General features: G+C 38.1%; 1 protein-coding gene across 10 annotated transcripts in view; it reads left to right on the forward strand.

Moving 5' to 3' along the window:
• ARID4B (AT-rich interaction domain 4B) overlaps positions 1-26790 on the forward strand; it is a 136130-nt gene that overhangs the window by 761 nt on the left and 108579 nt on the right. For all 10 annotated transcript variants that reach the window (XR_011488823.1, XM_020890544.2, XM_020890545.2 and 7 more), the window contains exon 2: positions 303-357. Coding sequence is in view for 9 of the 10 variants with exons in the window: in XM_020890544.2 (XP_020746203.1) it covers positions 352-357 (6 nt within the window). In the remaining variant the exon portion in view is untranslated. The remainder of the gene's footprint in view (positions 1-302; positions 358-26790) is intronic.

A 26790-nucleotide genomic window follows, 5' to 3' on the forward strand; every position in this document is an offset into this window, starting at 1 on the left:
AGGGCGGCCGGCCCCATGGCTTGTTGTGAGTTTCTTCTCTGACAGAAATGGCGTCATTGTCGGAGACGGGAAACTCCGTCGGGTCCCGACAATGGGGACGGGAAGCTGTCGAGCTGTGTAGGGGGCAGGGTTTGCGGGGATGGCGAGGCGAGAGGGGACCCTGGATCGGCGTTTGGTGGTTTGGGGGCTGACGCCTCCTTGAGCCCCTTTTCGGCGTGCAGGCTTCGCTGGAGTCCCTCCGCCTCCGCCAGTGCAGAGGGGTGCCCGTGATGTTGACGGGGTGTCTTTTGTTTCTTCTCCAGGTGCAGGTGAATCTGGTATTTTCGGGGAGTTCGCGGCCCCAGGATCATCATGAAGGTAAGATCACCTCCAGAAGACGAGCCTCGGGGGCCAGAGAATCTAGGAAGTGGGGGCTTTGATCGAGTTCGGGTAGGGGGCCCCTCCGAGTTTTCCCAAGGAAGGTGTGTGTGTGGTGGCTTGGGGCCCAAGCTCGTCCCCGGAGACGACGAGGGTCAGCTGGTGTGGATATCGGTGGGCTTTTCTGTGGAGTCGGAGCCTGTTATAGGATATCTCGCTGAGGAGGATTTTTCCCTTGTAGAACCTCTCTTTTTGCGGGGAATGAGAGAAATAGCTGCGTGAATTTAAGTGTTTTAAAAAGCAGGTCAAGTAATCTGACTCTAGGAACTGAACTGTATTGTGGTTCTATCGGTTACACTGATGAAAGAACATCTCATTTATTGTGTGAACAGTATTGTGAATTTTTAAGACAAGACCTCCTTGCTTAGGGAAGTTAAATATAATCTTAATTGAAAGATTTTTTGAAGAGAATGTTGGTGATCTTTACATAATTTAGAGATAGCTGTTTTTCCTTGTATTTCCGGGGATTTAGGATTATCTGGTGTGTTTTCCTCTGCTGATCCATTAGGTCTATAAATTATTAGATGCTGTATTGCATTGTATTGCATTAAGACCCATGGCCAGGTTCTTTTTAAATGTAAACATGTTAACTGAATGGAGGCTGTTGTCTAAAAGAGTACAGTTTGCTTAAATGGTTGAAGAAATTATAGTCATAAACTTAGTACAGATTGTTTTTTCACTTTAGAGAATATGTGATTGAATGCTGTCATATTTTTTAACGCACTTTAGGATGAAAAGCCTTAGATATCTGAAATGTTCAGATTCAACTGGTGGAACTTAGAGACTTGCAGGTATTTTTCATCCATTACAAATTCAGAAGAGCTTGAAAAGAGTAGAGGGTTTTCAAAAGGATAGAAATGCAGCAGTTAGTATGTTAAAATGTAAATGACATCTACTTTTGACAGTCCTTTGAATTATGTTTTTAAAATTTTAATTCTCTTCAGAATCAGGACCACTTTTATAGTACTGCATCCAAACTAAGATTTGCTGTACTTGTTCATGGTAGAAAGTGAAAGCCAAGACTACTTAAATATTTATCAGCTATACAAAGTAGTTAAATTCAGTCCAGTTATTTTTCTTTTAGGTTTTTTTTTTTTCTTTTTGAGTTTCAGGTGCTATAAACTCCTACATGAAATAGTTTAAATCTGCTGAATTACTATTTCACCTTCATGTAAATAAAAAAACAATCAGTGATGTTTCAGAAATGAATCCCTTTTGTTAATCACAGATGCTAGCTCGGTCACCTTCTTGTCTGACCTGTGTGAAACAGTGACAAGTAAATTTTTTAGAAAAAATTATATTTTTGGCTTTGGACAGCAATTTCTATAGAAAAGTGTTGGGTTGAATGATTTAAGTTTATAGAGTGAATAATACAGGAGTTAGTTTGGAATAAATGTTGTAATCTGTCAAAGTTTCCAGTGGAGTGCCTGGCACATCTAGGGTACTATGTTAATTTTTGGTTAAAGGAAATGTAGTAAGTTGAAGGTCTTTTAGATTTTCTTTTTCTCTCTTCCTTTCATTTTCTTTTTTTTTTTTTAACCTGTTAAAAAAATGAAAGTATGTTGGAAACTTCAGCTTGAAAGTTTCATAGTATTAGGCAAATGCAATTTTTTGGTGTTATTTTAGAACTACTCATTTTAAAGATTCAGCATTTCCATTATTACTGTCTATAAAAAAAAGTTACTAGTAATGTTAAAAGGAAAGAATTGTTAAAATAATCTTCTAATTTTGTACAAGAAGAACTGTTTTTATCAGTACAGTAAGTCCTCTCTTTGGGATTCTACTAGTAATCATAAGTTCTGGAAACTTAGCTTATTTTTTTCAACTTAAAAAGTTGAGAGGCTGCCCATGATTGGTATTTGCTTTAACAAAATTGTAATTCAGAAAGTATGTAGTATTGATTATCTTAGACTTCAGATTTTCTCTTTGGTGTGTTCCCAGTCTCTATATTGTAATGACAACTAAGCCATGGAAGGACTTAGGCCAATTATTAGATCTCCCAATGAAATTTGTACTTTGTAGCAAGCTTTTAAGTTTGTATTATTTGTCCTCCTAGTCACAGATTTAAATTTTATTAAGTGACAGCATATTGAGGTAACTGAAAAAGTGTGTAGGAATACACTTTTTTAGTTGTTGCTTTAAAGTCCCAAGGCAAGGAAAAATAGACACATCATTTTAAATGTTGTATGTTTTAGAAGCAATTTTCCTGTGGTACTCCCTTTAAGAATTTATTTAAATAAATAAAGCCTGCTTACCATATCTTGTGGTTCTGCCCGGTGTGTTTTTGAGAAATATGGCTATGATATAAAAGCGGTTTTGTGCTTTAACATAGATCATGATGTTGGTGTTACATTGGGTTTACTTTTCATACTTGTGATAAACCTTTCAATGTCATTGATAGCACATTGTGAAGAAATGATAGATTATTGAAGTCTGTAAATAATTTTAAGACTTAATTATGTCAGATACATGTTCTGTTTTTTCTTTTTTTTTTTTTTTTGCTTTATATCATGCGTGTTATTAACATTTCTCCCTACACTGCAGTAAATTTTCAAGTGGAAATGGAACAGAGTAGACATTTCAGAATCTTTAGGGGATAAGTGATTCAGATGGTTGTGCTTAGGATCTGGGGAGATAGGCTTTTTCAGATGTACCATTCTCTCCTCAGTAATCACTGTCTGAGACCACATAAAAATAATGGATTGATTGCACATCCCTTTTGAAATATCCTTTGTTTGTGTGAGTGTTCTTAGTCCCTCTCTTCCCACCCCACCCTTCTCCTTTCCTCTTTCTGGCTCCTTCTCTCCCTCCCTCTTTCCCTTCTACCTTTTCTTCCTCTCTGGTTGTTTTTCCTTACTCCCTCTCCCCATCTACCCTTTTCTCTCTCCCCGTTTTATAAATCATTCAATTAACAACAACCCCTTCCATGTGTCAGGGAGTTTGACATGAAGGTAAATAACATTGTCAGTCCTGTTCTCAAGGAGCTCATAATTTAGTTGAAGATACAGAAAAATAAAGCAAACAGTACATGTTGAATTATACAAGTATTTTTTGCTGTATAGTATTTGTGATAAGTGCGATGGGAGGACAGAAGAGGACATCTAAAGCAGAGCCATGGAAAGTTCTCTGGTGGACTTGGCATCTAAGCTGAAAGTTACAGTTTTCGCTAGGTAAGAAGAGTAGAAAAGAGTGTTTCAGAGAGGGAGCAACATACTGGAAAATAAAGGAAGAAAACAAGATGATGTATCTGGAAACTGTAAGTAGTTCACTGTGGCCGAGGTTAACAGAAAGTGTGATGTGTTTGGGGTGGGAATAGGAGGGCAGTGATGGGAGGGGAAAGTAAGTCAGGGAGCTGAAAACTTTCTGGAAAGCTACATGGAACCACTGAAGGTAAGGATACTGGGCTTATACTGTAGAGAGGTCACTTTGGTGGTGTTACCGTGAAATATCTAAAGGGAAATCCAAATGGAAAGTCTGGAAATTCCAGGAGCTGATTCATGGGAGACTTAGTTCCAGGTGATAAATCAAAGTAAGAAGTGAATAAGGAGCTAATTCCATGGGAGTAGAACAGAGGGAATAGATCTGAAATATCCAGGAAGTAAAATTGAGGACTAGTAACTCACCCTGGGATAGAAGGAAGATGGAGGTTTCTGTCTTGGAGCATGAGGTAGATGCTATTTTATTCTGAATTAGGCTGTGACTGGAGTAAACATGAATAAGGTTTTGGGTATTCAGGGGACCTATAGGAGGTCCGCATCCAAATGGACTTAACTAATTAAAATATAAGAGTAAGGGAGCAGGTAGAATGAAATCGGAGGCTTGGTTAATCTAGTGTGAATGTTAACCTCATAATTAATATTTATGGTATTTCAGGGTACTTGGACCCATATTATAGCAAATGTATTTTGTGCTGTAAACTTGTGATCTTTTTGATGAATAGGTAATTTTGTAAAACACTGACTTGCTTTCTGTCAAATTTCTAATCCTTTGCTTATTGTAATTTTTAAAAATGTGGTACATATATCATGAAAGAATGTGTTTTTGCTAACTTACCTTGTAAATTCAGTCACTGAGGAGATACCATGTGCCTTGTTTGTACTAGATGTCACTGTCGGTATTGAGGATACAGCAGTAAACAAAACAAGAATTCTTAACCCTTGTGGACTTTACTGTCTACAGTTGATGCTTGACCTGTGCTTATACATGGGCTTTTGATAAACATGTATATGTAGTATAAATGTATTTCCTCTTTCTTATGATCTTAATTTCTTTTCTCTGGCTTGCTTTATTGTAAGAATACAGTGTAAAATACATATACAAAATATGTGTTTATCAACTTTGTATGTTATTGGTAAGGCTTTTGGTTAAGTTCGAACTATTAGTGGTTAAATGTGGGGGGAGGCTGAAGTTATACATGGATTTTCCACTGCATGGGGAGAGTAGGGCCCCTAATCTTTGTGGTATTCAAGGGTCGATTGTATTAGGGTGGATAGACACCAAACCAAAAGAAAAAAGTGATAAGTTCTATGAAGGGAGATGAGGCAAAATCAGGATAAAAGGGTAGAGTAACTGAGAGTGTGACTTAAGGTTAGATTGTTTGATCTTGAAATGTTTAAGGAACAGGAAGGTGTCCTTTAGGGCTGAAGTGGGAGGAGATGAGGCTTGAGAGCTCACAAGGGCCAGAAAAATGTAGGGCCGTGTAGGCCATGGTAAGGACTTAAAGTCTGAGTGTGCTAGGAAGTCACTGAAGAGTCTCAAGCCGGAGAGTGAAGTGACTGAGTAGGGAGTCAGCTGCAGGGGAGTGGGCGTGGAAGTAGGGAGATGAGTTGCAAGTCAGTTTGATGAGAAATGGAGGTAGGCCAGGTATGGGAAATGGTTGTATTGAAGGTGGGGATATAGGAGTGTAATGAATTGGGTATGAGCTTTCTGCTTGCTGCTGTTTATAGATGACTAACCCTCCCATCCCCAGTCCCTTTAAAAAAATCTTTTTGCTGTGATTTGTTGGAGAATAGATTCTTGGAACTGAGTACAGCCAAGGAGCCATTCCCAACTCTTTGTTGTTGTTCAGTCACTCAGTCGTGTCCGACTCTTTGCGACCCCATGAATGGAGCACGCCAGGCCTCCCTGTCCTTCACTGTCTCCCAGAGTTTGCTCAAACTCATGTCCATGGAATCAGTGATGCCATCCAACCATCTCATCCTCTGTCACCTGTTCTCTTCCTGCTCCCAGTCTTTCTGAGCATCAGGTCTTTTCCAGTGATTTGGCTCTCTGCATCAGGTGGCCAAAGTATTGAGGCTCCCAACTCTCAGCCTTCCATCGTTAGTGGGCAGTGAACATTGAATTGAGCCGTCCTTTCTGTTATTTTGTTTTGCTTTTGAATTTTAGGAAATGAGGTAAAATTCACCCTTTAAAAAAGTACTTATTTATAAATTTTGTTAGGCCAGGTCTCAGTTGCAGCATTGCAAGGTCTTTAGTTGTAGCGTGCGGTATCTAGTCCCTGACCAGGGATTGAACCCAGGCCTCCTGCACTGGTAATGCAATCCTAACCTCTGGAGCACCAGGGAAGTCCTGAAATTCATCCTTCTACAGTATACAATTCAGTACTTTCCACAGACTGTTTCCGTCACTACTGTCTTAACTCCAGAACATTTTCATCTTCCCAGAGAGACCTGTTATCCATTAGTAGTCACTCTTTCTTCTCCCTTCCTTCTAGTGATTCCTCTGGCAATCACTAATCTACTTCCTGTCTTTAAGAATTTGCCTGTTCTTGACATTTTCTAGCAATGGAATCATATAATACGTGACCTTTTGTGTCTGACTTCTTTCACCTATCATAATATTCTCAGAATTCATTCATTTTGAGGTATATGTCAATATTTCATTCCTTTTAATTGCTGAATAATACTCCATTTCCTTGGATATATCACATTTTGCTGGTTCATTTATTTCTACTTTTGTCTATTATGAATAATGTTGGTGTTAACATTTGTTTCAGACTTGTGTGTGAACATACATTTTCCATTTTGGGGGTTCTTAGGAGTGGACCTTTCAGTTTTCAGAGTAGTGATACTACCTCTGGTAACCCTATTGAGGACTGAGTGTTTTGTGTTGTAGAAAGTGGCCACTATAGAGTTGGCCATTTAAAAACTTCACTCAACATTTATTGAATCCTTGCGTGCTAGTCTCCAGGCTAGCCATTTAGGATATATCCAGTGAACAAAACAGGTAGAAAGTCCTGGCCCTGTGGATCTTACCTTTTAAGATGAGGTGAGGGGCAGACAAGTAAGAATAAACATAATAAATCAATGATATAATTTGCTAGGTGGTCAGTAGTAGAGAAATACAAGGGGAGCTTGGTAAGGAGGACAGGGAATATGAGGTGGATAGCTTGTAGCATGAAGTAAGGTGGTCAAGTAGGGTTCATTGAGAAGATGTTTGTGTGAATACTTGACAGAAGGATGTAAGGGAGTTAGTCATGTGGCCTCAAAGGCAGCTGGATATGTTCAGTGACCTGCACAGAGGCCAGGGTAGCTGGAGTGGATGAAGGAAGGAAGGAGATCAGAAGTGGATGGGGTCAGACACGTAAAGGGGACTGCACGCTGGGGATGGAGCACATCAGAGCTGATCACCTGGGCCCTTGGAGGCCTTTGTAAGGATTTTAACTTTCACTCTGATAGAAATAGGGAGCAGTTGTGGGTTTTGAACAGAAGAATGATGCAGTCTCATTACAGAGTGGCCAATTTTCCTTTATTTTTAAAGGATCACTAAGTGCTGTGTTAAAAACAGGTTGTGGGCAAGTCTACAAGATGGAAACGGACCAGTTAAAAAGCTGTAGTCATAAAGAATGGTGGCTGCCCCAATGAGGGAGGTGTGGAATGGTCAGCTTCTAGGTGTGGTTTGAAGATAGAGTCGAAAGAAGTTCTTGTCAGAATGAATGTAGAGGAAGGTCAAGGAGGGTACCAAGATGTTGTAGATGAATAACTGGGAAACTGGGATTTTATGAGGAAATTAGGGCTGCATAATTTTTGGAAATAAACAGTTATATTGAATACGTTTATAAAATATATTTTACATTTGTGGAAAGTGCTGACTGATATATCGCTTGGTGAAATATGACTAAACTCAAAATATGGATATGCTATTTAGTGGACCCTTGAATAACGTGGGTTTGAACTGCTTGGGTCCACTTATACAAGAAGTTTTTTCAACAAATAATACAGTCATACAGTCATACAACAAATAACACAGTGCATGGACAGCTGAATCAAAGAATGTGGGTCTGCAGATACAGAAAGCAGACTGTAAAGATACATCAGGATTTTCAGCTGTCCCTCCAGTCCCCCCACCAGTGTTGCTTAAGAGTCAACTCTATTAGGTTTTTAGTTACAAATATTTGAAAACATTTCCGACTCTCCTTTTGGATGAGCTGAGTACAAACAGGACTGCTGGCGCCTTCATTCAGGTGTCCCAGGACAAGGGTGTTGCTGCCCTCATGCGGAGCGTGCACTCTATTCTATGTGAGGTGACACCAGCAGTCATCTGTGGGGCAGAAACGGCCAGAATCTTTTCGATGTTTAAGTATTGCAGATTGTAGAAGGTGTGGATTTTGATAAGGCACATATTGCAAGTGGAATTACTTAAAATTTTTTATTGATACCCAAGTGCAGAGCATTACTTTTCAGCTGTAACTTACTTTGAATACAGGAGACAAAAGAAAATACTAAAAAAAAGTCTGTTTCTTTCAGAAATAGAAAGAAAAAAGAAATTTTTGGGACTTCTTTACTCCTAGTGGACGTTAAATGAAACATGAACTGTAAATAACAAGCTTTTGTTCCCAAGATGACTGAAATATTTTCATTTAATTACTTTACATGAAAATAAGTCAGTATATTTGTTACCTCTTAAACTGCTAATTAGTATGTTTAATTTTGAGAGAGCTTTTGTTAAATTGAGGAGTGCAGGAAATCTTGATGGTCACATTTCCCATGGAAGATAATGTGTTTCTAGAAATCTGATAATTTTCATACTAAAATTGGAGACAACATTCAAGTTTGGGGAGGAAAAGTGAGTTTAAATAAGTATGTAAGCAGTTTAGCAGAAAATAAAAGACAAATCTACTAGGGTCAGTTCACAGAGACAGAGAAACCAAACTTCCTGTTCAGCTCACATACTAACAATCATGTTTTAGGTTGGTTAATAGGACTAAGGGACAAAATAAAAGAGGCAGAAAAGAAGTTTTAAAACAACGCCTGGCTTACTGAGGATAATATCTAACTGTGAGTAACTAGATGTACTGAGTGTTAGGACAGTTGAAGATAAAGCTACAATTCTGCATTACTCTGCCTGCTGTATCTTTCCAGCTTAACACTGGTGCCGGCAGTCTGGTGGGCAGTCTGGTGGTAGACACGTTGATTCTTTGCGGCGATCATTGTCATTTGAAGGAAGAAAATCTTTACAGAAAGTCATTTAGCTGTCACTTGAGAGAATAATAATTAGTACATAGTCTTTTACTATTGAAATGTGTCAGAAAACAGTCTATATGGGACAGTGAGATAGATACTTTACGTCGACTTTTCTTATTTAAGCCATTTTTTCCCCTTAATTTATAGATGGGTTTTTGGCAGTGTGACTTAACTCTAGGAAATCTGAAGTCCTATGTCAAGGTTTTGACAAACAATGGACTGCTGTCTCCTAATTTGATAATCTTGCAGGGCATACTTGCTTAGAAGAGTGTCATTGGTAACTTTTTAGTAAGTTTCACTTAAAGTCACACTAATTTCTTATCATTTTCTTTAACAGCAGAAATGAAGATTATAAGTCGTCAAATCTTAGACCAAATGGCATTTAAAGAAAAGACTTACCTTATACTGATAGTAAAAGTTATACTTGAAAATGACTATAAAAACCATCTTTTTTTAGTGTAAGTAAGTGCCCAGGAAATAGTGTAGCTTAGTGATTAAGAGCATATGGCTTGGAAAGAGAGAGGTCTTGTTCCCAGGCCTGTCTTTCTGTGTTCTGGCTGTTGAAGTTTGGGGAAGGTTATTTATTTTTGAAGTGAAAGTAAACATCAGATTCATTTTCTTGCAAAGTGGGGTGGTAATATTGATAGTTACCTTACAAGGTTGTGTAAGTACTAAATGAGATAACATTTAACTTAAACTGTACATGTTCTGAGTAGTCAGTACGTGGTAGCTGCATTATTCTGGTAAAAGCTGTCACTTTTATAAATGGGTAGAGTGAGATTCTTTCATCGAGACTGCTGGGATTAAATTGGGACTCTCACGCTTGCCAAGTTGTGGGCAGTTTTCTTTAACTTTCTAGGAAGGCTGGTGTCCTTGTCTTAGATGAGGAATGGTGGTAGCGCTTACCTCATGGGGCTGTTAGGGGTGACTAAGTGTAATAACAGGATCTACTCCATAGTGAGTTCTCACTAAATTGGAGCTGTTATTGTTAGTTCATGGAAAGACTGTGTAAATGCTTATGAGTTTAAATGCTTTGGGGGTGATACAGTGACTCTAGTCTCTTTTAACTTAAAGGTTGATTTGGAAGTTGGGGGAAGAAGTTACAGGTTTGTGATTAAGATTGAAGCCTGTTATTACTGCCTTTGTGAAATCCTTAAAAAGACTGTTCAAGGGAAGGTGAAAACCAGATTTCTTTATTCCAAGAACTCTGCCTCCATTTCAGACCTTTATTTATTCTAGCCCTTCCTGATGCAGAATCTTCTCTTAGTAAATACTGGCCCTCTCTTCTAATTTGCTGCTGGCTGGCCTAGATGGGATTCTTTCAAGGGAAAAGTAAATTTTACTTCCAAGCCTAGAGGTTTTTTGTTGGATTAGGTGAGCCACTGGAGATGTTCATTTTCTAAGCAAGCATCCACATCCAGCCTTGCTTATATAGGGAAACGTCTTTTTTCTTCTCACGATCTGATCGCTGTTCGGATGTGGCGGTTAGTCACCTGAAGCTGCTCTGGCGTGGCACGCTGTGGGGGTGCGGTGTCCGCGGCCTGGGGCCCTGCCAAGCCTGAGTCTGTCTCCACCCGGGAGAGTAAAAGGAAAACTGAACAGGCTCAACGACAAAGAGCTACTATTGCTGTCAGAGTTTAAATGAGGCAGCTTGGCTTTTACCTTTTTGGGAGTTTTTAAAAGTTTAGCTTTTTATATTTTCAGTTTTATCTTGCTAAGTGTATCCCATCCAAGGTCCCGTTTCAGTTTTTTAATCTGAATATCCTTGTTGAGAGTTGTTCAGTGAGTTCTTTTTTTCTTGTCTGGGCCGCTTGGCTTGTGGCATTTTAGTTCCCGGTCCTGGGATTGAACCCTGACCTCCTGCAGTGAAAACGCAGAGTCCTAACCACTGGACTAACAGGGCAGCCCTAAGCTCAGTGATTTTTTAAAAAAGCTGTTCAGTGTCAGAGGGCTTCACACTCAGTAAGTCGCCTAATTTTGCTTTGCCTCAATTTGGAGAAATACTTTTCTAAACGAATCTGTCCTGTTCCTAGCAAAATTAAGGGAATTTTTTTTTTTAAGTATAAAAGCAGTTGCAGTTTGCCGTAAATGTTAAAAAATTACAAAAAGATAATGTATACAGTGAATAGTAAAAGTCATTACCTTCTTCCTGTTGGTAACTTGATTTAGAAGTTTGGGGTATATTCTTCCGTAACTTTTTCCTTGCATGTATAAACTTATATATGAGTATTTTTTGATACGTATGGTTTTACAAAAATGGGCTTATACTTTGCATATTGTTCTGTGGCTGTTTTTACATCTTTCTATATCAGTTTATAACAGGTCTATGTCATTCTGTTTTGATGCCCTCAGAAACATTTTTTTGCATTCAGTATGCTATTTTCTCTACTACCAAATGATCTACTGAGGGCAGTGTCGTGTTTCGTTAGCTTTGCGTTCATGGCGGAGAAGTGTAGGCCTTGCTTAGTGGTGTTTAGCACTCAGTGGACATGCAGTGCATGCGTGCTCAGTTGTGTCCAAGTCTTTGCGACCCCATGGTCTGCAGCTGGCCAGTCTCCTCTGCCCAAGGGACTTTCCAGGCAGCAATACTGGAGTGGCTTGCCACTTTCTCCTCCAGAGGGTCTTCCAGACTCAGGGATTGAACCTTCATCTCTTGCATTGGCAGGTGGGTTCTTTAACGTTGAGCCGCCTGGGAAGCCCAAGTACTCAGTAGGTATTATTAATTTATTTGAATATCTAGTACTACGAGGTGGTGAATAGACCCAGTCATCTGTAACATTTATGATAGTCTCTCATAACTCTATAGATGATTATTACAGCTACTGTTAGTGAAATCTGATTGCATGAGATTGCTTTTAAAAGGTAAGCCGTGGGAGGTAGTGAGGGAACATCCCGTGCTATATGGCTGTTTCTGAAGAAGCTAATGTTGTTCTTGGGATCTCTAGTAGCGTTTATTAGAAAGGTTACTTTGGGACAGACCACTCTAGGTAATGACCCCAGCAGATGCTTAGTCAGAACATGTGGTTTGTAAAGTATTTTTTTTTTAAGCACTATAGTTAGGTTTTTAAATGGCACATTACGTCTGTAAAATTTCTTAATCATTAGTTATTTTTTACAACATCCCTTTGAGTCAGGTCAGCAGCATTTTTCCTTTTTTATGGTTGAAGAAGCAGATGCAAAGATGTTGAGTGATTTGCCCACGGGCACACTAAACTTATGGCAGTTTTCTGTTAGGAAACTGAACCATGCTACCTTCTGCTAGATACGCGTGAGTTATAAAGGTGTCCTCATTTTGTGACCTTTTGATGAGTCTATGGAATAGCAAGTATAGCTTAGAAACCATTTCTTACTTTGATTGAAAGGAATAGTTTTAAGGCTAAAGCTTAATTTGCATTATGATATTAAATATTTTAGGGAAATTTATCCTATTCTCTTAAATGTAGAAGAAATTATATGAAAATATATTAAAATGAACTACAGTGGACTTAGTTTTTCTGGGAGAACCTAGTCTAGCTTGAAATTGTAAGTAAGAGGAAAATAGTACGGGCTTGAAGATATTTTAAAGTAGGAGAAAAATGAATTGTCAGGTTATATTTTCATGAGTAATTTGAGTTGAAACACTATGGCTCATAGAGTCAGAAGAGATTTTTTAAAGATCATTTGGACGTGTGGATTTAGATCCCAACTCTCCTGCCATGTAACAGCATGGAAGGTTATCTAGGCTAAAAAGGTGTCGTACACCTTCCTTACTCATGCCCACCCCAAAAAAGTACCCTATAATTTTGGTAGCATTCCTTAAGTTACAAGTTTACTTGTCTGAAATATCCTCTATTTACTTGTTAGGACTTGATTCTATTGTTCCATAAATTGCTGGTGTATTTTTAAAAAATATTTAAAAACTCAGGATTAATTCCTATGTACTTTTTTTTTTTTTAAGATGTCAAGAAACTATTATGTAAGAGTTTAAAAGTTGAATTTTGAAGCATTGGACAGGACAGAGGAAACAATCACTGCTAAATTTTACTTCTACTACCTGTGTTGTTCACAAACTTTAGCAAATTCTTGCAGAATGGTGACAGATTTAGGCTGTATTTGTTTCATATTGCTGCTGTAACAAGTTGCTAAATATTTAGTGGCTTAAAACAACACAGAGTTATTATTTTATAGTTCTGTATGTCAGAAATCTGAACTGGGTCTCACTGAACTGAATTCCTTCCTTGATCTCTCCGGGAGAATGTTCCTTGCTATTTCCAGCCTCTGGGGGCTGTACACATACTATTGGTTGTGTTCGCTCCTCTATCTACTAAGCCAGCAGCTAATATCTTCAAATCTCTCTGGCTTTGACACTACTTCTATCCCCCTCTTTCATTTATATTAGGGCCCTTGTGATCTCATTGGGCCCATTCAGATAATCCAGGATAATCTTCCCATTTCAACGTCAGTTGGTTAGTAACCTTAATTCTGTCTGCAACCTTAATTCCCTCTTGCTATTTAACAGCAGTTTCACAGATTCAGGGAATTAGGATACAGACATTTTTGGGGAGGCCATCATTCTGCCTACTACAGACTCCTTAGTTCAGCAGGATCTATTTAACCTTTTAGGCTGTCCCATGAAATGAGATTAATATTTACTGTTTGCTACAAGGAAATTTTATGGAAATGGAAATTATATGCCATTGCAGACAGACCATGCATAGCATACACTCAGAAATATTAACTGATGCTTTCTGGTTGGTCTTTTGTATTAGGTAGATGCTTAACTTGTGGATAGGTCGTCTCCACGGTAGGCAGTGAGTGGGCTTGGTAAACTCCATTATGAATGCCTGGAGTTACACTTGGCCTCTGGAAGCAGAACAGGGTGTCAGTGACTCACAGGCTTTCCAGAGAATGAGCCTTCCCTACTGTTGTTTACATTTAATTTGACTTTTATAAAGGCAGGCTTTTGTCTTAGAATTCAGCTTTTCCAGACCTTTGTTTGTTGAGGATAGTGTTAATTTATAGCATAGGGTTGAAAAAAAGATGAATGCTTAACTGTAATTTGTTTTATGGTTTGAATCTGTTTCAGTCTCAAAGACACAACACATTTTTTTAAGCAGTATGCTTTTCTACTTGCTAGGATTTTTCAAAGAAAGTTATGACAATAATTAATGGAGAGGCCTTGAGTAATTGTAGTTTTAAATCTCAACTCCTGATGATTGATTGTTTTGTATGTGCCAACTTGATATTCTTTTTTGAAGTTAAACTTGAATAATTGCTGTGTTTAGTGTTGTCATTGCCTAAATTTTCTTTTGAGTCTTCCAGTTCTCAAAACTGGAGTGCTGTGAGGCAGGATTCGCAGAGTGGAGTAGTAGATAGTGGAAATGGCTGTTAGAAAACAATTTTCTAAAGTCAAAGGGAATTTTAAGGGTAGATATGTCATCTCTGTTATTTCTGTCTCCAGGTTACAGTTTGAGTTACATTTATCTCGGGGCTCCACTGGTAGCTCGGCTGGTAAAGAATCCTGCAATGCAGGAGATCCCGCTGCGATTCCTGGGTTAGGAAGACGGGTTCCTTGAAAAAGGGACAGGCTGCCCACTCCAGTATACTTGGGCCTCCCTGGTGTCTCAGCTGGTAAAGAATCCACCTGCAGTGTGGGCGACCTGGGTTCCATCCCTGGGTTCGGAAGGTCCCCTGGAGGAGAGCATGGCAACCCACTCCAGTGTTCTTGCCTGGAGAATCCCCATGGACAAAGGTGCCTAGTGGGCTACAGTCCATGGGGCTGCAAAGAGTTGGACACGACTGAGTGACAGCACACAGCACAGCTCTAGAATAAACAACAAAACATTCCTGCGTGATCATTCGCTAGGTTATCTTGTAGATATAGATGGAAAGAGAAATCCACTAATTGTCTTATTGCAGATATGTTTCAAGGAAGAAATTGAAATTTTCTCAGTTCTGTGGTAGGAATAAGTTGGCTTTTCTCTGCATTACATTATCATGTATTTCTTTGCACACAGAGCTGCTGATTGAGTATGATTTAAGTTAGAATGTGTCTAAAGATATGAGTTGTAACCAGTCATTTGGTTCTTCTAGCATTAGAAGATCCTCTGATTCTAACTAACCCTTTGTCCTCTTGTTATCCTTTACATAGTTCTAGCAGTGTCCTCATCACAGTCTAATGACAGGCTGTAAATCCTGGACAGTTATTTATTTTCATACATGCATCAGTACAAAATAACTTGCACAAAGTTCTCTCCGCCCTGAGTTGTAAATTTATTCTCTCAAAGTTTCTATGTTACATATATCAACTATTTCTGTTTTATAAATATCGAATAGTGCTTTTTAGAATGTAGATAAATGAATGATTTGAGTTTGGTAGCACATATGGTACTGTATTCAAATTATCTAACTTTTTAAAAATTAAGTATCAGCACCTCACTTTAATGAAGGTGATAAATTCAAGCACCACCTTTCATTCTCAGACGTCATTACAGGTGTATTAGAAGCAAACAAGCACGTGTTTCAGGATGTGCTGTTGCATGCCTCACCACCCTCATGGGGAGTAGCAGTGGAATGGAGTTGTTAGTGCTGCCCCTTAACTAGTTGCAAGACCTTTGGCAGTTATGGAAAGTGGGGAGAATAATATTTGTTCCAGACACATCATACATTTAAGAACTGTGAGGGACTCTCAAGACTTCTCTTGGTCCTAAAAGAAGCCTTAGGCTCCTTTGCAAGCTAAGGCTTTAAGCAGCTACCACCCATGGATAAGAATTATGAATTCAAACTGGTGTAGACCTGCCTCCTCACTTGAATCTGTTGACTCATAATCCAGTGTTCCTTTCCATTATATTGTAGAGAACCGCTCTACTGAGAAAATAACTCCTTGATGTGTTAGTGTCTGATGTTAATTTTTGACGAGACTGAACTCTCAGGATTTGTTATCGTTATTAGGATGTTAAACTTTTGGAAATTTTAAAACCAGAGTTTATCCCCTAGAACACTAAAAGCTTCTTATGTATATAAACTTGGATTAAGTTCAAACTTTAAGATGTACAATGAGAGACTTACAAGACTGCAGTTTTTAATGAATGAAATGCCTCTGTGTATGGATCAAAGCCAGCTTTCTTGGTAAGTATGAACAATGTGGATTAGTTCCCCATCTCCATGCCCATCCAGTTACAACTCAAATTGCCTTCATTGCATATTAGCTCAATTAAATGTTGATGAAACAAATATAGGGTCCTAATTAAGCACAATGAAGATCTTACATTAGTGAAGCGGTGTGTTACCTAAGCACAGATCTGCTAAACAAATATTTAACCAGTCCAGTGGATAGGCACAGTGACGATCATGTAGGTAGTAATTTACATGCATGTTTAATATGATGTAGTAATTGGCATTTGGATTAATATAAATATGTTATTTGAAACAGTATTTTTAATATTTGGAAAATTGAATGAGATTCAAATCTGGGGACTCTAATAAAAACAAGATTGTTAGAGATGAATACACTTGAGGGTAACAAGCACACTGGTGATACACAGCTTTAACAGTTTATTATGGAAACTTAAAACATGCTAAGATGAGGTTCAGTCAGTTTTCCCCTCCTCAGCCTCAGCAGCTGTCAGCGTTTTGCCATTCTTGTTTTCACCTTTGTACTCCGCTGCTCCTTCTCTCCGCTCCCCATCACACATGGGATTTTAAAGCAAATTCCAAGTATCATTTCACAGATATCTTTATCCAAAACATAGGTACAATGCCATTGTCACAACTAATAATATTAACAGTTTCCTAATGCTGTCCTATAGTTAGAAATTTTCAGATTTCTCTGTTTCCAAAATGTTTTTCACAGTTGGATTGTTTGCCTTAGGTTCCAGATAAAGTCTTCATGTTGCAATTGAAAGTTATGTCTCTTAAGCCGAGTCATTTATTCTGTAAAGTCTCCTCCCTTTTCATGCCTTATATTTGATGAAGGATCCATGTCATTTAATCTTTCCTTCATTCTTTGTTTGGCTCATTGCATCTTTCTGATTTTGTTTAACCCCTAACTCTCCTGTAAGCTGGTCATTAGTTCTAAAGGCTTTTTTAGTGAACATTCTTCGTAGTAGGTGCGGCATTCTCTCTACTTCGTATCATCAGGGTACTGGGTTAATTCACTGTTACTAACGTTGTGATTGGTTGGTGATTTTAGGTGTTGTCAGTCTTATCTGGCTGTTATAAACATCCTGTCAGCTTTCACCCAGTGACTTTAGCCCCCACTAGTAATTGTTGCCTGTTCCATTGTATAAGGATTACAAAATAGTTTTTTAATTATATCACTCCTACTACATTTATTAGTTGAAATTCTTTTTATTTAGTGACTCTGCAATACAGAAATGCAGAATAAATGATCATTTCCCCCTGACTTTGCTGGTGTTTAGAATAATAGGTTGGTGCTACAGGAACCTCTTAAAATGACCAATGAAGTATTTTGTTTGTTTTTGTTTTCGTTGTTTTAGTGTCATGGATTTTTGTGTATTATTTGTGTCTTCATCCATTGTAGTTGCTGTTGGTGATACTTTTAATTGTCTCATCTTTGGGCGTTTGGGGTCTCTTCAAATGGACTCCTATATTCTTTTGATAACTTCATTACTTTCTGTCACAAGGAATCTCAGGTTCATTTTGTACATTTCTTGTCCCAGACTTGGAATCAGATGTTTCTTCAGGAAGCCCTGGTTTCTTCAAGCGAGAAATGGTTTTTAGAAATCACAGTCAGGATATTAGGGGTATTACTTGCTACTGGTTTTGTTATTGCTTCTAGATATTTTTAGTGCTTAGGCTCAGGAAATGATTGTTTTTTGTTTGTTTTTAAAGGAGAAGTAGATGACTTTTACTGATATTTCCAATTTCCATAACAATTACAGACTTTAAATATATATATATATTTTATTTATTTACTTTTGGCTAGGAAAGTTATGACCAAGCTAGATAGCATATTAAAAAGCAGAGACATTACTTTGCCAACAAAGGTCTGTCTGGTCAAGGCTATGGTTTTTCCAGTGGTCATGTATGGATGTGAGAGTTCGACCATAAAGAAAGCTGAGTGCTGAAGAATTGATGATGCTTTTGAACTGTGGTGTTGGAGAAGACTCTTGAGAGTCCCTTGGACTGCAAGGAGATCCAACCAGTCCATCCTAAAGGAGCTCAGTCCTGGGTGTTCATTGGAAGGACTGATGCTGAAGCTGAAACTCCAGTGCTTTGGCCACCTCATGCGAAGAGTTGACTCATTGGAAAGGACCCTGATGCTGCGAGGGATTGAGGGCGGGAGGAGAAGGGAACGACAGAGGATGAGATGGCTGGATGGCATCCCCGACTCAATGGACATGAGTTTGAGTAAACTCCGGGAGTTGGTGATGGACAGGGAGGCCTGGCGTGCTGTGATTCATGGGGTCGCAAAGAGTCGGACACAACTGAGTGACTGAACTGAACTGATGTTGAGTCTTTGTTGCTGTACAGGCTTTTTTCTCTAGTTCCGGCCAACAGGGGCTACTGTACTGGGGCCAAGTGGGGTGTTGGGCTTCTCATTGCAGTGTCTTCTTTTGCTGTGGGGCGTGGGCGCTAGGCTGTGTGGGCTTAGTAGCTGTGACTCCTGGGCACCGGAGCACGGGCTCAGCAGTTGTGGCGCATGGACTTTGTTGCTCCAGAGCATGTGGCATTTTCCTGGGCCAGGAATTGAACCCACATCTCTGCATTGACAGGTGGATTCTTTACCACTGAGCCACCAGGGAAGCCCCAGACTTTTGATTTTGACTTATTTTATATTTGTATCTTTTTTATTTTATGCTGAAAATCCTTTATGCTAAAAATATTCCTAACAATTTAAGCATATATTGCATATAACATGTATATATTGTATATATTTTTTTTACATGTATACATTTGGAAATACCAGTCTTACTAGTCATAAGAAGACTAATTAATGCAACTTAAGATTCCTTTATGTTATTTTTGTCCTTAGGCTATATTATTCCACTAGAAATATAAGAACAGAATACTTAACTTTAAATTGGCTTGAAATAATTGTTCCTATGTGCTTATCCTGCCAACTTGAAAAACAGGTCATTTACTTCATTTTGCTTTTGCTTTTTCAGGAATACTCTAATTTTTCCTTATTAATTTTTTGATATAAAATATTTACATTGTTTCAAAATGCTAGGGGTATTTTTTTAAAAGCTGCTGCTGTTTGACACATCATAATTCTCCCCATATTCTATCACTAACTAAAGAAATGTATTGTTTTATCATATGTTTTAAAATTTAATATCTGCTTGTATGAGTTTTTAAGGTTCAAATTTAAAAGTCCAATGTAAATTTCTCAAGTCATCAGATGGCTGCTAGATGGCAGTAAATAGTTCTTGTTTATATATTGCTTCTTAGAATTTCCAATGGGTTTTGTCGTTAGAAGGCAAATGGATATATAATTGCTTAAAAGTTGTGATTGTGATATTTCCAGATAATCAGTAGATAATTCAACCTCTTCCTCCCTAGTCAATTAACACCTATTTAAAGATGTCTTACAGGCTGATGTATTGAAATCACAACATAGATTCAAACTTTTAGATTATTTGGCTTAAATTTGCCAGACTGGGCACTTTCCTATTGGAAGAGAAAGAAGAAATCTTATCCCAAAAGTTTTTTGTATGTATAATTTTGCTGAATGCCTAGCTACCATGGAAATAGATGTTAAAATAAGTTCTTGAGTAGGTAGGTGGTGACAAAACTGGCTGTACTGGGTTGCTAGACTTTATTTGGCCCTATCTTCCTCTCACCCTTCCTCTTGGTTTTGTTTGTTTTTTCAGTATCTATGCTTTTTAGAATATTCTATGTGCTGGCTTACATAAGTTCCATGAGTGGTTTGCTTTTGCTTACATTGGTACTATTTAGATAAGTAAGATATTTTATCTCATAGGTTATTGAATTGGCTTGTTTTTTTTTTTTTTTTTTTTTTTTACGTAAATTCTTACTGATTTACTATAGTTAAAGGGTATAGACTGGTATATTGATGGTGTTGTTTTTTTTTTTAATTTTTCTTTTAAGCAGTTTTATTGAAGTAGGCACATTAGGTGTTAATGCTTCTTGGAAAAGGTCTGGAAGGACCTGTATCAAGTTGTTAATGTTGGTGGGAGTATAGGAAATGTTTAGTGTCTACTTCGTATTGTTAAAATGTTTGATTTTTTTTTAATCAAACGTGTACTGCTTCATTAACTGTAAAAATTTTCCACTTCTAAAAAATTTGTTAGTGATAAGTAATACAAATGTATAAAAATCTGAGGAAAAGTAGAAATCCTCTGTCATTGCATATATTTATTTATCTGGCCTTGACTCTGACATTGAACTGTGTAATGTTGGTCCTTAGTTACTGTACTTCGCTAACAAGGCTGACACTGCTTATGTCCAGTGTTGTCATGAGGTTAAATGGGATAGTATTACTGAAGCACAATGCCTGGCACGTGAGGAGTGAGCAGAGGAGCCTTCGCAGATGCTCTGTAGGTCTTAGGAGGGGTGCAGCTGTGTACATGTGAGGAGTGTATTGTGGAATCTTACAAGAACTTGGTCTTCATTTGAACTAACAACCTTCTCTTGGCACTTCAACTTTTCTTCCCTGTATGTATATTCCCAGAGGACTCATTTCCAGTTTTTCTGCCCAACAGGGATTTTGGGTCCACTTTGTACCTGTTGTGTTACTGTTACCTACAAATAGGTATATTCATTTATCTTGCTCAGTAAAATGTAAGAAGTCAGAATTCAGGTTTTATAGGTATCCTTGATGAATTGACCTCCTCAATATCAAACTGGGTCATGTGATTTTAAAAAAGGATTTTTTGGTTTGTTTCTTCCAGATGTCACTGTAGATATAACCTGGGAAGTTTGGAATTTTCAAGAGCCTTTGTCTATACGTAAATCAACAGCTTTAGAAATGAATGTTTGGAAACGCTCCCAGAATATTAAGGATATGAGGTTTTTGTAGGCATATGTCTACAAACACTTCACAAAAGCAGACTCTTGGAGATAGATAGGATGACTGCAAAACTATATCACATGTAATATGTAATGAAATATAGAAGCATACAACTTATTTGGGGATATAATATTCATATTGTTGAAGTCCAAATATCTATTTTTTTCATTTAATTTTCCTAATGGTTAAAACACTTACATGGCTGATAAGTTTTTAAAAATATATAAAGTGATATAGTAAAAAAAACTTGCATCCCATCTTTTCCCTCCATTTTTTGAATTTCCTTTTTTCTGCTATTGTTTATCATGCATCATCATCATTCCAGTATTTCCTATGCAGAGAAAAACAAACACAGACTTGCCTTCTTATTCCTCTCTCTCTTTTTGCTTTTTACCTTCAGTTTTTAAATCATACATACTATTCTGCACTTTTCAGTTTTGTCACTTAACACATCTGGGAAATGTTTCTCTACCAGTACATAGAGTGTCCTCATTCATGTGTTCTCTTATCACTTTTTCGAGGTATAATTTTTACACTAAAAAAGTAAACCATTATAAATGTAAAAACCAATGACTTTAAAATAAATGCAAAGGGTTATGTGTTCATCACCACATTCCAGTTTTAGAACATTTTTATCACCCCTAAAAAGTTACTTCCTGCCCACGTGCAGTCATTGCTTACTCCCATCTTTAGCCTCTTTAACCACTCTTTAAGAAAAAAGTCCGAAATGCAGTATTTGGATGCAATCTCAAAATGACAGAATGATCTCTGTTCGTTTCTAAGGCAAACCATTCAATATCACTGTAGTCCGAGTCTATGTCCCGACCAGTAATGCTGAAGAAGCTGAAGTTGAACGGTTCTATGAAGACCTACAAGACCTGCTAGAACTAACACCCAAAAAAGATGTCCTTTTCATTATAAGGGACTGGAATGCAAAAGTAGGAAGTCAAGAAACACCTGGAGTCACAGGCAAATTTAGCCTTGGAGTACAGAATGAAGCAGGGCAAAGGCTAACAGAGTTCTGCCAAGAGAACACACTGGTCATAGCAAACACCCTCTTCCAACAACACAGAAGAAGACTCTACACGTGGACATGACCAGATGGTCAACACCGGAATCAGATTGATTATATCCTTTGCAGCCAACGATGGAGAAGCTCTATACAGTCAGCAAAAACAAGACCGGGAGTGGACTGTGGCTCAGATCATGAACTCCTTATTGCCAAATTCAGACTTAAATTGAAGAAACTGGGGAAAACCACTAGACCATTCAGGTATGACCTAAATCAAATCCCTTATGACTATATAGTGGAAGTGAGAAATGGATTTAAGGGACTAGATCTGATAGACAGAGTGCCTGAAGAACTGTGGAGACAGAGTTTTGAGACATTGTACAGGAGACAGGGAGCAAGACCATCCCCAAGAAAAAGAAATGCAAAAAAGCAAAATGGCTGTCTGAGGAGGCCTTACAAATAGCTGAGAAAAGAAAAGAAGCGAAAAACAAAGGAGAAAAGGAAAGATATTCCCATTTGAATGCAAAGTTCCAAAGAATAGCAAGGAGAGATAAGAAAGCCTTCCTCAGAGATCAGTGCAAAGAAATAGAGGAAAACAACAGAATGGGAAAGACTAGAGATCTCTTCAAGAAAATTAGAGATACCAAGGGAACATTTCATGCAAAGATGGGCTCAATAAAGGACAGAAATGGTATGGAACTAACAGAAGCAGAAGATATTAGGAAGAGGTGGCAAAAATACACAGAAGAACTGTACAAAAAAGATGTTCACAACCCAGATAATCGCGAGCGTGTGATCACTCACACTCACCTAGAGCCAGACATCCTGGCATGTGAAGTGAAGTGGGCCTTAGGAAGCATCACTACGAACAAAGCTAGTGGAAGTGATGGAATTCCAGTTGAACTATTTCAAATCCTCAAAGATGATGCTGTGAAAGTGCTGCACTCAATATATCAGCAAATTTGGAAAATTCGGTAGTGGCCACAGGACTGGAAAAGGTCAGTTTTCATTCCAATCCCTAAGAAAGGCAATCCCAAAGAATGCTCAAACTACTGCACAGTTACACTCATCTCACACTAGTAAAGTAATGCTCAAAATTCTCCAAGCCAGGCTTCAGCAATATGTGAACCATGAACTTCCAGATGTTCAAGCTGGTTTTTGAAAGGGCAGAGGAACCAGAGATCAAATTGCCAACATCTGCTGGATCATTGAAAAAGCAAGAGAGTTCCAGAAAAACATCTATTTCTGCTTTATTGACTATGCCAAAGCCCTTGACTGTGTGGATCACAATAAACTGTGGAAAATTCTGAAAGAGATGGGAATACCAGGTGGGCATACCAGACCACCTGACCTGCCTCCTGAGAAACCTATATGCAGGTCAGGAAGCAACAGTTAGAACTGGACATGGAACAACAGATTGGTTCAGAATAGGAAAAGGAGTACGTCAAGGCAGTATATTGTCACCCTGCTTATTTAACTTATGTGCAGAGTACACCATGAGAAATGCTGGGCTAGAGGAAGCACAAGCTGGAATGAAGATTGCCGGAAGAAATATCAGTAACCTCAGATATGCAGATGACACCATCTTTATGGCAGAAAGTGAAGAAGAACTAAAGAGCCTCGTGATGAAAGTGAAAGAGGAGAGTGAAGAAGTTGGCTTAAAGCTTAATTCAGATGTCTTAATTCAGAAAATTAAGATCATGGTGTCCAGTCCTATCACTTCACGGCAAATACATGGGGAAACAGCGGAAACAGTGGCTGACTTTATTTTTCTGGACTCCAGAATCACCGCGGATGGTGATTGTAGCAATGAAATTAAAAGACACTTGCTCCTTGGAAGAAAAGTTATGACCAACCTAGACAGCATATTAAAAAGCAGAGACATAACTTTGCCAACAAAGGTCTGTCTAGTCAAGGCTGTGGTTTTTCCAGTGGTCATGTATGGATGTGAGAGTTGAACTATAAAGAAAGCTAAGCACTGAAGAATTGATGCTTTTGAGCTATGGTGTTGGAGAAGACTCTTGAGAGTCCCTTGGACTGCAAGGAGATCCAACCAATCCATCCTAAAGGAGATCAGTCCTGGGTGTTCATTGGAGGGACTGATGTTGAAGCTGAAACTTCAGTAGTTTGGCCTCCTGATCCGGAGAGCTGACTCATTTGAAAAGACCCTGATGCTGGGAAAGATTGAGGGCAGGAGGAGAAGGGACGATGGAGTATGAAATGGTTGGATGGCATCACCGACACAATGGATATGGGTTTGGGTGGACTCCTGGAGTTGGTGATGGACAGGGAGGCCTGGCGTGCTGTGGTTCATGGGGTCGCAAACAGTTGGACACAACTGAGCGACTGGACTGAACTAATCTTTGGCCTCGGGTAACCCTGGAGCTCCACACTTGTTTTTGCCAGCTCTGTGCTAGTCAGTTTTATGGATGTGATGTAGCTTTTAAAAATCACTCCCCTGTATTTGGATGTTTGGGTTGCTGTTGACCTTTTGCTTTTACAAACAGTTCTTCTGAGATAAGGTAACTTTGTACATGGATTATTTCATACCTGTGCAAGAGTGTGTGTAGGATAAGTTTCCAGGAGTTGGGTTACTGATTTAAAGGGTGTATATACATTTTTTATTTTGATAATTATTGCAGGTTTTCCCACGTATAGGTTATACAGACTTATATTCTCCCCTGCAGCATAATTTGTTTGTTTTCCCAAACATTACCATCCAAGTATGTTACTAGATTTCTGAACTTCTGCCAGTCTGCTAGGGGAAAATGGTATCTTGGAGTCATTTTATTTGCATTTATCTTATGAATGACTTTGATCTTCTTTTTATACGTTTAAGGGCCATTTACTTGTATTTATTTTTATGTCAACTATCTCTTCTTATAATTTCATTTTTCTGTTGAGTAGTTAGTCCTTTTAAAAGTGACTCATTTCTAGGTGTTCTTTAAAATCAGAGATTAACTCTTTGTAGACATAAGAATTATAATCCTTTTAGAGTTTGTCATTTGTGTTTTGATTTGTTTGCTTTGTGTAGTTTTTGTTTGTCATGTAGTTTTTTATTGCTAAATTTATCAATATTTCCTTTTATAGCTTCTGAACTTTGAGTTTATTAATTATTTAAAGTAAGGCCTATATTGAATATCCTTCCAAGGTCATTAACTCATCATAAGTTTGAATTAAGTTAGAGATTTAGCCAGATCTACTGACTTGTATCTGTGACAAATACCTTTGAACATGGTATCTGACAGGTATACAAGTATATCTGTTGGATAAACTTTGGTTTATATTCTTGGGCCTGTGGATATGCTTGTTTTTAAAATTTTGACAGTTACCATCACACTGAATACCTGTTTTTTCCAAGACCATTAAGATACATAATTGCAAATAAGTGGTGAGGAAATTAATGGTGGTTTGTGCTCAAGGTGCCAGATCATGAAACTCCTGCAGTACTGCTAGAAAAGCTTTGGTCAAAAATGGAATGTGACAATGTGGAATTGTTAGTTACTCAGTCATGTCTGACTCTTTGCCACCTTATGGACTGACTGTAGCCCATCAGGCTCCTCTGTGCATTGGATTCCCCAGGCCAGAATACTGGAGTGGGTTGCCATGCCCTCTTCCAGGGGATTGTGTTGGACTAGTGTCTCTTACATCACCTGCATTGGCAGGCAGGTTCTTTACCATTAGTGCCACCTGGGAAGCCACCCAGAATAGTATACTAGGCTGTAAATAATAATCTCTTTTCATTATATATTGATCTTCAAGGCAACAGAATTAAATTTTAGAAATTCTTGAAGAATTTCCATTATCTCTTAAAGTACCAGTTCTGCATCGTCCTTCTTGACATTTGCCCTAGAGCGCCACTTGTACAGGTGCACGAGGAAGCATGTTCTAATTATGTTTATTGCAGCCTGTTTGTGATAGTGAAAAACTGGACACCACTTACATCACTAGTAGAAAAGTTGAACCATGGTAAATTCCTGCAATGATTATACCACAAAAGTAATTTGATAGTATTTACTGATTGGAAAGATCTCCAATACATTTTTTCTGTGAAAGAAACACATTTGAAAGGCAGTGTGTTAAATATAGTACCAATTATGAAAAATATTTTCACAGAAATCCTATATATGGACACACAGGCGTGTATATAAATGGAAAACTCTGGATAAAATCTGGAAAGACATATCCCCGAATGATAAAAATGATTACCAGTGGGAAGTGGTTTGGGATTGTGTATGGTAATTTAGAATGATAAAGTTTTATCATTTATACAAGGATAAGATATTCATGGATTGTGTAACTAAAAGCTAATTTTACACATACTTTGTCTATAAAAGTATGTTGTGTTGTACATGTATCCTTGTAAATTCAGAATAAGGGGACTGGAAGGATATTATGAATAGAAGACAGTAGTCATATTGATAAGGGATGTGAGAAGAGGAATGAAGAAAAACTGCATGTACTTTTGTGTGCTTCTGTATTTCTGTATTTTCATAAAGCAAATGAAGAATTCATGTATTAATGTCTGTGATGGAAAAAGGACTAAATTCTTTGATATGCATATGAGAATGCATATGAGAATATGATTTCCTTTTGTCATTTAATAGTTCTTAATGAAAATACTAGCTGCTAGTTGAATCACTAGGTAGAAAATAAAGATACATTTTACTAGTTTGCTGATTTATTTACTTGATGTGTTTTCATCACTTTAGGGCAAATACAAGAATAAAAATGAGTAAACCTTTTCCCATATACCTTCATGAATACTAGTTGTCTCTAATGTCATGCAGGATGGTAAATACAGAGTTGTTCTCTTCAGTTATATCCTCTGAAGTTTTCTTTTCTTCTCCCCTTTTCTTCCACAACTTCTCCTACAGTCTGGATATCTCTCTAGTTCGGTTTTCTTAATTTACTGGCCCAGG

Source organism: Odocoileus virginianus, chromosome 7, assembly GCF_023699985.2.
Source record: "Odocoileus virginianus isolate 20LAN1187 ecotype Illinois chromosome 7, Ovbor_1.2, whole genome shotgun sequence".
Taxonomy (NCBI): Eukaryota; Metazoa; Chordata; class Mammalia; order Artiodactyla; family Cervidae; genus Odocoileus; species Odocoileus virginianus.